Raw genomic sequence first — 12,013 nt, 5'->3', positions numbered from 1 at the left:
CTTATGTGGTGCTACAGTGCGGCGCCCCCTCGCCTTATGTGGTGCTACAGGATGGCGCCCCCTCACCTTATGTGGTGCTACAGGCCGGCGACCCCTCATCTTATGTGGTGCTATAGGCCGATGGCCCGTCTCCTTATGTGGTGCTAAAGGAAGGGCGCTCCCTCACCATATGTGGTGGTACCGGCCGGCGACCCTTCATCTTATGTGGTGCTATAGGGCGGCGCCCCCTCGCCTTTTGTGGTGGCACAGGCCGGCGCCCCCTCGCCTTATGTGGTGGTACAGGCCAGTGCCCCTTTGCCTTATGTGGTGGTACAGGCCTGCGCCCCCTCGCCTTATGTGGTGTTACAGGACAGCGCCCCCTCACCTTGAGGTGGTACAGGCCGGCGCCCCCTCTTCTTATGTGAAGCAACAGGCCGACGCCCCCTCGCCTTATGTGGTGGTACAGGCCGGCGCCTCATCGTTTTATGTGGTGGTACAGGCCGGCACCCCCTCGCCTTATATGATGGTACAGGCCGGCGCCTAATCGCCTTATGTGGTGGTACAGGCCGGCGCCCCCTCGCCTTATCTGGTGGTACAGGCCGGCGCCCCCTCGCCTTATGTGGTGCTACAGGGCGGCCCCCCTCGCCTTATGTGGTGGTACAGGCCGGCGACCCCTCATCTTATGTAGTGGCACAGGCCTGCGCCCCCTCTCCTTTTGTGGTGCTACAGGGCCGCGCCACCTCTCCTTATGTGGTGCTACAGGGCGGCACCCCCTCGCCTTATGTGGTGCTACAGGACAACGCCCCCTCACCTTATGTGGTGGTACAGGCAGGCGACCCTTCATCTTATGTGGTGCTATAGGCTGGCAACCCCTCACCTTATGTGGTGGTACAGGCCGGCGCCCCCTCTCCTTATGTCGTGCTACAGGGCAGCTCCCCCTCTCCTTATGCGGTGCTACAGGGCAGCGCCCCCTCGCCTTATGTGATGCTACAGGGCGGCGCACCCTTGCCTTATGTATTGGTACAGGCCGGCGCCCCCTCAACTTATGTGGTGCTACAGGGTGGCACCCCCTCGCCTTATGTATTGGTACAGGCCGGCGCCCCCTCAACTTATGTGGTGGTACAGGCCGGCGACCCTTCATCTTATGTGGTGCTATAGGCTGGCAACCCCTCACCTTATGTGGTGGTACAAGCCAGCGCCCCCTCTCCTTATGTCGTGCTACAGGGCAGCGCCCCCTCTCCTTATGTGGTGCTACAGGGCAGCGCCCCCTCGCCTTATGTGATGCTACAGGGAGGCGCACCCTTGCCTTATGTATTGGTACAGGCCGGCGCCCCCTCAACTTATGTGGTGCTACAGGTACAGCTTGGCACCATCTCGCCTTATGTGGTGGTATAGGCTGGCGCCCCCTCTCCTTATGTGGTGCTACAGGGCAGCGCTCCCACGTCTTTTGTAGTGGTATAGGGCGGCGCCCCCTCGCCTTATGTGGTGGTACAGGCCGGCGTCCCCTCACCTTGAGGTGGTACAGGCCGGCGCCCCCTCTTCTTATGTGGTGCTACAGGGTGGCGCCCCCTCTCCTTATGTGGTACAACAGGGAGGCACCCTCTCACCTTTTGTGGTGCTACAGGGCGGGGCACCCTCACCTTATGTGGTGCTACAGGGCGGCACACCCTCGCCTTATGTGGTGGTACAGGCCAGCGCCCCCTCGCCTTATGTGGTGGCACAGGCCGGCACCCCCTCTCCTTATGTGGTGCTACAGGCCGGCGCCCCCTCGCCTTATCTGGTGGTACAGGCCGACGCTCCCTCGCCTTATCTGGTGGTACAGGCCGGCGCCCCCTCTCCTTATGTGGTGCTACAGGGCAGCGCCCCACCTTATGTGGTGCTACAGGGCGGCGCACCCTCGCCTTATGTGGTGGCACAGGCCGGCGCCCCCTCGCCTTATGTGGTGGTACAGGTCGGCGACCCCTCATCTTATGCGGTGGTAAAGGCCTGCGACCCCTCGCCTTGAGGTGGTACAGGCCGGCGCCCAATTGCCTTATGTGGTGGTACAGGCTGGCACCCCCTCGCCTTATCTGGTGGCACAGGCCGGCGCCGCCCCGCCTTCTGTGGTGGTACAGGTCGGCGACCCCTCATCTTATGCGGTGGTAAAGGCCTGCGACCCCTCGCCTTGAGGTGGTACAGGCCGGCACCCAATTGCCTTATGTGGTGGTACAGGCTGGCGCCCCCTCGCCTTATCTGGTGGTACAAGCTGGCGCCCCCTCGCCTTATGTGGTGATACAGGCTGGCGCCCCCTTGCCTTATGTGGTGGTACAGGCTGGCGCCTCATCTGATGGTACAGGCCGGCGCCCCCTCGCCTTATGTGGTGCTACAGGGCGGTGAACCCCACATTTTACAGGGAGACTCAGGCAATTGCTGATGACAACCAATCAGTTCAGAGTTAGCTCGAGCCGGACAAATAAAACTGGATTGTGATTGATTCATCTTGGCTACTGCTGTAAATCTTATAGTAATGCTCTGTGAGCCTCCTCAGACAGTGCATGCCGGGACTTGTAGTCCAGTACCAGCTGTGCAGAGTCAACAGAGGCACACAATCCTGCACAGCATAGAGATGGAGGGGGCGGGGCGCAGGCGGATATGTAGAAATCCAGGCAGCGCTGCAGGTGACAGGACAGTCGGCCATGTTGCTGCTCCCAGGGACCGGGTTCAGCCTGGTGGCCGGCTTCTGGGCGCTTCTGGACGTGGTCTTCCTGTTTGCGCTCTTCTTACATCTGCTCGGGGATTGCAGTAGCCGGCGAGCCGGACTGTGCAGCGTCTTCCAGGACCTCATCCGCTATGGGAAGACCAAGCTGGGCGCGCGTCCCGCCTGGCTGCGCTGGTTCGACCTGCCGAAGAGGTAAACTCCACGGTCACGTGCTGGGACGTTGTTGCCCGTAGCAACCAATCAGGTTGCGCCTTTCGTCTGTAATGTTATTGGTTACTGCCCACGTCACGTTCTGTCTGGACCCCTTTGCCTTCTGGTAGCATTGCATGCCGGAACTTGTAGTTCTACTCCACGCGCTCAGACTACGGCTACATATATATATAATGTGTGTTTCTAGTATTGCATTAATATTGTTCTGTGCACAGTTTTTATATAATCTGGTGGAATTAATACTAAAGCTGCCTATCAGCACCATCTATAGGGCCCCTGAAGCTCCATCTGTAGGGCCCCTGAAGCACGACTCTGGTTTCTTACCACTGCACATTGGGGGCGTCGTGTGAGGACTGGTCTTTAGCTGTTTCCTGACGGGGCAGAGGAGAGTTCAGGCCTGTCGTGTGTGTGTGTGTGTGTGTGTGTGTGTGTGTGTGTGTGTGTGTGTGTGTGTGTGTGTGTGTGTGTATGTGTATATAGCATCAGTCATCCGCACGCTATCACATCTTGCCCGGGAAACAACAGGGTTGAGGCCCCCGGTCGCTGGCGCCCCCTCCGTGTCGGGGTTGGGGCCCCTGACGTATTGGATCAGTATTTTCGCTGCCACCCCCGGTTGCTGCCGAATCCCCCCCCCCCCCCCCCCTTCATTTCGGGGAAGAGGCCCCCAGTGCACGCTGGTTATATTTCTCAGAATCCATCACGGACTGACGTATTGGATTAGTATTTTCCATTAATGTTTGTAAGCCAAAGCTTCAGCATTTTTGACCAGTCCTGGTTTTTTTTTTTTTTTTTTTTTTTTTGTCTTACAACTCCCAACATAACCTGTAAGAATGTGACCGGAGGCTCCGCCGTGCGCTGGGTCCAAACGGACGGCTTTCCGGGTACAATGAGTGCACTGTAATCACACCCCTGTACATTGATTGACAGCACGCTGTACAAACACTGCCCAGCAGGCTGCCATTCACAGTGTCGGGGAGTGATGACCGTGCACTTACTGTATAGTATGGGTGGACTAGCCGCTCCCTACACTGCCCCGATTACTGGAAGCGAGCGACCGCAGGAAGAATAGTTCATTTTCTCCCTATAGTCGCTGCTCCAGTAAAGCCACATTCACACGTTCAGTATTACGTCAGTGTTTTACATCAGTATTTGAAAGCCAAAACCAGGAGTGGAACAATCAAAGGAAAAGTGTAATAGAAACACGTCACCACTTCTGTTTTTTTGCTTAGAAATACTGAACGTGGCCTAACTGTGGGCCAGTGTAACAATTGTGCGTGGTGTCTAAGTTCATATGTCAGTCGCACATTTTTATCATTGGAAACTTTCACAGGAAGTTAATAAAGCTAGAGCCCAATTCATTAATATTTTTTCTTCTTTTAGGCTATGTGCCCACGATGCAGAAATGAAGCAGAAAATTTCTGCATCTCCCTGGCAGAAAAAAACGCATGCAGATTGTGCATGCGTTTTTCCTGCAGAATACATGCGGATCCACATGCGGGTTCACATGCGTTTTCCGCATGCAGATTGACAAGCACTTTCCAGGCGATAGCATCACTTGGAAAGTGCTTGACAACTAGGTCACACTGTATAAATCCATGCTGTTTGCATGGATTTATAGTGTGAACCGTAAAAATTAAAACAAATAAAGCTATACTCACCCCCGAGGCCCCGGCGTGGCTGCAGCGCTGCTTCCTGGCTCGTTCCCGGCTGCCGGCATATCGCGAGACAGAGCGGTGAAGGGCCTGCGGTCACATGACTGTGACATCACCGAAGGTCCTTCAGCATTGCTGGCATTCAGAGAGAAGATGCCGGACAGGTGAGTATAAACTTTATTTGTTTTTATACTTTTTTAACAGGTACAATGGTACCCAGGTCTGGATGAGAGTCTCCTCTCCTCCAGAACTGGGTACCATCCGCACATAGAGACGCATAGAAGCCGCTTGTAAAAATGTACAGTCGCGGTTTCTGTGCGTTTCAATGCAAGTCAATGGCGGGAGTTCCGCTGCGCTACCGCAAAATTAAATGACATGCTGCGGATTTTTGTATGCAGCATAAACGCTGCGGAAAAATCCGCAGCACGTGCATAGAACATGCGGAATCCCCTTAGGGACCATGGGGTGCGGATTACCTAGCGTTTTACAAACGTTTCCGCTGCGGAAATTCCGCAGCATAAACGCTTGAAAAACGCTACGTGGGCACACAGCCTTACCAAATTCATCTTTCCATTTGCGCCTTTTTTTTTTCTTTTTAGTGCACCATTGTGGACAGAGAAATTAGGCAAAAAACATCTGGAACCCTATTCATTTTCAAATCCTTTTCTTTCATCCGTTAGAATCGGGCCAGGAGTGTGTTTTTATTTATATTTTTTTCCCTCCATTGATTTGAAGGCTGAGTGAGTTCTGAATATCATAGGCAAATTGAGCATGCTGCAATTTTCTCTTTCCTCCTCCCCATGGATAAAAATCAGACATGTGCACGGCCCTATAGAATAACATCTAAGGGCTCGTGCACATGGCCGTATTTTCGGTCCAAGTATGATCCGATATTTTGTCGGATCACACTCTCCACATGGCTGTATTTTCGGTCTGAGTGTGATCTGACAAAATATCGGATCATACTTGGACCGACAATACGGCCATGTGCATGAGCCCTTAGATATGGTCTTCAAATATAGCTTTGAAATCAGTTGTCCATGTACATGACTAAATGATCCTACTGATTTATCGGTCTGTTTTATCAGGCTTCAATTATTATTTGTGGCATGACCCTCAGAGTTGCAGCATCCATCTAATGGTTAGGTCATTAGGAGACACTGATCACATTTATTTATATCACTTTTTTTTTTTTCACAGGTGGTTTTGGCATTTCTATTTTTTGTCTGTAATCTGGAATGGGGCATTGCTGGGACTTCTTGTGCGCTCCTCACTGCTAGGTGTCCAATTACCACAATGGATGCAGCTGTTACTTAACTTTTTCCACAAGGATACCAATCAAAAGATATCGGGTGAGCACAGTGCATTGCTTTTCCTTCTTATAATCTTGTGTGCAATAGGAATCCTAAAGCCCCCGTCTCACATAGCGAGATCGCTGCTGTGTCACGGTTTTGGTGACGCAACAGCGACCTCCCCAGCGATGTCGTTATGTGTGACACTTTGCAGCAATCAGGCCCCTGATGTGAGGTCGCTGATCGCTGCAAAGTGTCCTGGACCATTTTTTGGTCCTTGCCCTCCCGCTGGTCAGCACACATCGCTGTGTGTGACCAGCAGGACCAACGATCAGGCTGGTAACCATGATAAACAGCGGATTACTAGGGGCACACGCGCACTTAGTAACCCGCTGTTTATCATGGTTACCACTCTGCTATGTTGAGCGGTAGCCTCCTGCTCACCGTAGCAGAGTGGTAACCATGATAAACAGCGGGTTACTAAGTGCGCGTGTGCCCCTAGTAACCCGCTGTTTATCATGGTTACCAGCCTGCTCCTGCTTCAGCAGGCTGGTAACCAAGAGGAGGACATCGTGGAAAGATTCTTTCCACGATGTCGCTGCTCCCCTGATCGCTGGTGAGCCTGCCTGTTTGACAGCTCACCAGCGATCACTTAGCGACGTACCAGCGATACCGGCCGGTTCACATCGTTGTCGGGATCGCTGGTGCGTCGTTATGTGAGACGGTACCTTAAGGCCATGCACCTGGGTAAGGGCAATAATAAAGAGAGGATTGGATCTGCATTGTCCATGGAGGTGGGACAGAACAGTGGCCATCATTACTCATCAGTCCTCCATACAAAATAGCTCAAATTTGCAGAAGTCTGAAAATGTTATCTATTAGCCCAGTTTCACAAGGGATGTGTGGTTAAAAAAGACACAACAACATGTGCTGTATTTCCACATAGCACTTATCTGCTTGTTGCAGGAATACTCTGGATTTTCCCTGCGTTACAAACAGGGCTGTGGAGTTGGTAAGCCAAACATCCTACTCCTCAATTTCCCTGACTCCACAGCCCTGCCTCACTACTGAGCATGTACATAAAGTGCAGCACAGATTCATCTCAACAAAAAGCCAAGATCCTTAGATCAGGAACAGAACAGACGTTTATATGACATTTCATAACTTTCCCAAATTCTTATGGAAACATTTACAGCACATCCTGCATTGTACTACTGAATCAATTTATTATATATTTTAGGAGTCAGTTTGTCCATTTTATATGGACTCCGACTCCACAGCCCTGGTTACAAAGTATGAAATCTGTGGCATAAATTGATTTGCTGCAGTTTTCACATCCACACTGCAGGTGAATCTACAGTGCTGATTTTTAGATAAGATTAAAAAAATAATCTTCATCTGTAGTGCTGCTACGATAATGTGCAGTGGATTTTGGACATGTGGTATACGCCACGTGTGACCATATCCGTACAGGACAGGTCCTGGTGTGCCATAATGAATCCTGTGAAACAGAACACAACCAATTAGAGGCGCTGTTCATGTTCCGACTACCTCATTTTTGCATTGGCTAAAGGCAGTTCCTGTTCGCCTTAAAGAGAACCTGTCAGAACGACTTCTATGATCAGACTAGTGGCATGGTTCTAAGTCATAGAGCGAGAGTACAAATATGTCTTGTAGTAATCTGATGTGCCAGTGCATCGCTGGAACATGCAGAATAGCTTGGAAGTGCGTTGATGTAATTGGTGCACGCCCTCAATACACTTACAGGCTATTTTGCATATGACTTGAAAACTCTATTTCTTAGTGATGGCGCTTCTAATTACAAGACATTTGTGGTGTTCTGCGGTCTATACAGACATGCCACATTGGCCTGACAAGTTCCCTGTCCTCTCGCTATGGGGGCAACACTTTCTAACCATACATTGGTGCTGTGGAGTGCGGTTGTATATACGGTTTGCCATCGTGTGTACAATAGCTGATTCTGGTAGTCCGCATGCTGTGTGCTCATACAATGTGTTACCTCTTCTAGATGGAGAGCTGTCTACTCTCATGGCTCTGTCCTTGCTGTGGCTACACAGTCTCAGACGGTTACTTGAGTGTCTATATGTGAGCGTCTTCTCCGGTGGTGTCATTCATCTTGCTCAGTATTGTCTTGGAATTGGCTACTATCTTCTCCTTGGGATAACTGTACTCGATCATGCAGAGTTGGATTACAAGAAGGGTGAGTGTGAAAATGCATTGTCAGTTTTCAATATTGGATGTGAACTATTTTCCTTAAAAACAGAACTGGAGGGAACATATTGAAATATTAGAGCCGAGGGAAGGGACAGCTTCCAGGGGTGGAGAGGGAGGAAAGCACTGTTTTAGTGTAGAGAACAGTCACCATATATTGATAAATCTTCCCTGTTGCATATGATTCATATGAAGAGGGGACACTGTAAGGGTAAAGCCAGAAATGTGGGCCATCAGTTAGCGGAGCTTTGCCAGCTGCACCGTGTGACCCTACTCTTAAGAAACCTCACCTGTCCCTGCTCCAGCTAAGCTTTGCTTAAAAGTGTGTTAATAAAGGGGTGTACTGCTCTTCAGTGCTGCGGAGTACAGCACACTTCTGCCTAGCTGCTTCCTGCGTTCCTTCTGGGGGTGGTGCGCTTCTGAAGATGCTTGGTTCGGACCAGCGGCATGGTCACATTGCTGATCCAGGCTGTGTGCTTTCCCATGTTTCAGCAGAGGTAGCCTTACCTTGGGCATTTGGCGATCCGGCCAGCTTCAAAGCTGCATTTACAAGCGCCCGCTCCTCGCCTAGTAAACCAGCCTCCTCTGACACACTGCAGGGGTGGTCGGTAACTTCGGAAACCAAGCTGTAAACTATAGAATTAAAAATTCCTCTATTTTCGAGAACAGAGACTGGTTTTTATTAAGAGGTAAACTGCCAAGGGGCTTGCTTTTATAGATACATTGCAACTGTACCCACTTAACATGAGACTTTAACCTCTGCCTGCCTGTCCCATATTACTTACCATTTTACTGACTTGGCACCTTTTTCAATGTTGCAAATTTGGAAAATCTATGTATAAGAAAAGTCTTGTGACTACAATGCTGGTCAGCGCCAAAGCTGTTTTGCCTGTGCAGACGTCATGCAGCTCCCGGCTCATGTACTTGGTTCCGTTTTTTTTTTTTTTTTTTTTAAATCTGTGTTGAATGATTGGAACAAGTTATTACTTAAGCCCTCAGGGCAAGGGTGCAAAACTCCAGTCCTCAAGGGCCACCACCAGGGCATGTTTTCAGGATTTCCTTAGCATTGCACAAGGCATTGGAATTGTCACTTGTGCAGGTGATTAAATTATCACCTGGGCAGTATTAAGGAAATCCTGAAAACATGACGTGTTGGTGGCCCTTAAGGACTGGAGTTGTGCACCCTTGCCTTAGGTTAAGGTTTGGTTGTGCAGATGTTAGGAGCCGTCTGGTCACTGCACATAACACATTGTAGTATTACTCTCAGATAATATATCCTGATGACTTCTACAGGTGCATCTCGTTAAATTAGAATATCATCATAAAGTTAATTTATTTCAGTTCTTCAATACAAAAAGTGAAACTCATATTATATAGAGTCATTACAAACACAGTGATCTATTTCAAGTGTTTATTTCTGTTAATGTTGATGATTATTGCTTACAGCCAATGAAAACACAAAAGTCATTATCTCAGTAAATTAGAATACGTTATAACAGCTTGAAAAATGTTTTTAAAATCTGAAATGTATGTTCAGTAAATGCACTCAGTACTTGGCCGGGGCTCCTTTTGCATCAATTACTGCATCAATGCGGCGTGGCATGGAGGCGATCAGCCTGTGGCACTGCTGAGGTGTTATGGAAGCCCAGGTTGCTTTGATAGCAGCCTTCAGCTCGTCTGCATTGTTGGGTCTGGTGTCTCTCATCTTCCGCTTGACAATACCCCATAGATTCTCTATAATAGATTCTCTATGGGGTTAAGGTCAGGCGAGTTTGCTGTCCAATCAAGCACAGTGATACTGTTGTTTGTAAACCAGGTATTGGTACTTTTGGCAGTGTGGACAGGTGCCAAGTCCTGATGGAGAATGAAACTTCCATCTCCAAAAAGCTTGTCGGCAGAGGGAAGCATGAAGTGCTCTAAAATTTCCTGGTAGATGGCTGCGCTGACTTTGGTTTTGATAAAACACAGTGGACCTACACCAGCAGATGACATGGCTCCCAAACCATCACTGATTGTGGAAACTTCACACTAGACCTCCAGCAGCTTGGATTGTGGCCTCTCCACTCTTCCTCCAGACTCTGGGACCTTGATTTCCAAATGAAAATTGGAACTCTGGGACCTTGTGGAGTGTGTCACTGACTGCCTTCTGGACATCTGTCAAGTCAGCAGTCTTCCCCCATGATTGTGGAGCCTACTGAAAAAGACTAAGGGACTTTTTTAAATGCTTAGGAAGCCTTTGCAGGTGTTTTTTGTTAATTATTGTAATTTACTGAGATAATGACTTTTGTGTTTTCATTGGCTGTAAGCCATAATCAACATTAACAGAAATAAACACTTGAAATAGATCACTCTGTTTGTAATGACTCTATATAATGAGTTTCACTTTTTGTATTGAAGAACTGAATTAAATTAATTTTTTGATCTTCTAATTTAGTGAGATGCACCTGTATATACCTGGACATCCCTGTAATGATTCTCTCCTTTCGCAGTCAATATTCCAGATCTCGTTCTACAGCTGCACTGGTACCACATTTTTGGGTGTCTGCTTTATATTTGGTCATCTTTGCATCAGAACAGGTGTCATATGATTCTCGCTGGGCTTCGGAAGGATAAATCTGGTAAGTAAAATACTAATATAATGTATGGAGCTGAGCTAGATCAGATCGCAGCACTTCTAACCATTAGATCCTGTGGTCACTTGCTTCTAAGTAGTTAGAAAGCATGGTGTTGATCTAGGGCAGCTGAAACCCAGTTTACATGCATGAGATGTGAAATCAGTCACATGTGAACATGCTCTTACCGATCTTGGATTATCCGCTGATGACCGTATGGGACATTGCTATAGGACCATGACACATTTTGATCTCTTCTGTTGCAGGTAAAGTTGTGACCATGCAGCATGTGATGCCGTCTGGAGACTGGTTTGAGAGCGTGTCCTGCCCTCACTATTTTGCTGAACTGTTGATTTACATTTCTATCGCCTTCCTCTTTGGACTAACCCATTTGACTTGGTGGCTGCAAGTTTTGTTCGTGTTGTTTAACCAGTCGTTGGCTGCTATTTTATGCCATGAGTTTTATCATCAGAAATTTGATTCTTACCCCACTAACAGAAAAGCATTTATACCATTTGTGTTTTAAAGTCCAGTGGATGAGGGCAATCGTCTACAGTTATGGGGGTGTTTCCTATAAAGATTCTTCTGCCATTAACGCTGAAGTTAATAATCACTTCCCATAGAGGAGAATATGGAGAAAGCGCTTCGGATCTGTCTGTTTTTAGTAAATACTTTCGAACTGACTGTACCTTGTCCCTGTAGGAACATGCTGTATTGGAAACGGTAAGTTCTCAATTCATTCATACACTTCCTGGAGAATGAAATGACCGAGGAACATAAACTGTTTAGTAAAGATATGTAAGCCTTTATTATCACAGACTTATCAGGAGCGTGATCAGCTGAAATATTGTAAAGGTTTTTGGTGTACTAGAACTTACAATTCCTGGGGTTGGTTGTTTTTTCACTTTTGTACTGCAATTGAAAGTCTCGTCACTAACATTAAATGCATGTTTACTAGAGAGATGTGTGCGCTGTTTATTCAAGGGGAAAAAAAAAAGTGAAGGACTGTTCCTTTTAAAAATGATACTGGAAGCCCAAAGTTCTAGGGATTATTACAGACAATTAGACTTAACAGCATTAGTGTGAAGACTGCCATGTTGGCAAGAGAAAATACACTAAATGGGTTATCAGTAGTGTTGAGCGAACATGCTCGACACTGCTCGGTACTCGCCCGAGCATCACGCTACTCGGGATGTTCGGCGAGCACCGAGCATTTCCGGGTTACTCAGGCGGGAGCTTGGGTCTCCGCCCTGCATGTTTGGCGCTCTTTACAGAGCCAATGAACATGCAGGGATTGCCAGCCAGTCACTGTAATGCCGCAGCCATGTTGTTTGTGGG

General features: G+C 48.6%; 1 protein-coding gene across 2 annotated transcripts; it reads left to right on the top strand.

Moving 5' to 3' along the window:
* The first annotated feature begins 2,583 nt into the window (after positions 1-2,583).
* SRD5A3 (steroid 5 alpha-reductase 3) lies at positions 2,584-11,634 on the top strand. 2 transcript variants are annotated; one of them, XM_073656831.1, is made up of 5 exons: positions 2,584-2,869; positions 5,740-5,891; positions 7,861-8,052; positions 10,553-10,681; positions 10,942-11,634. In XM_073656831.1, exons 1-5 carry the CDS (start codon positions 2,655-2,657, stop codon positions 11,199-11,201), a joined length of 948 nt encoding a protein of 315 aa, XP_073512932.1. In that variant the 5' UTR covers positions 2,584-2,654; the 3' UTR covers positions 11,202-11,634. The 2 variants fall into 2 exon arrangements, with proteins under 2 accessions (XP_073512932.1, XP_073512941.1); XM_073656840.1 differs by lacking the exon at positions 2,584-2,869 and adding an exon at positions 2,970-3,062.
* The last annotated feature ends 379 nt before the right edge of the window (positions 11,635-12,013 follow it).

This window comes from Phyllobates terribilis, unplaced genomic scaffold (genome assembly GCF_046119375.1).
Source record: "Phyllobates terribilis strain yellow unplaced genomic scaffold, ASM4611937v1 Scaffold_1__5_contigs__length_1240528914, whole genome shotgun sequence".
NCBI classification, from domain to species: Eukaryota; Metazoa; Chordata; class Amphibia; order Anura; family Dendrobatidae; genus Phyllobates; species Phyllobates terribilis.
Note: the sequence above shows the minus strand (reverse complement) of the source record. Positions and strands in the feature narration are given on the sequence as shown.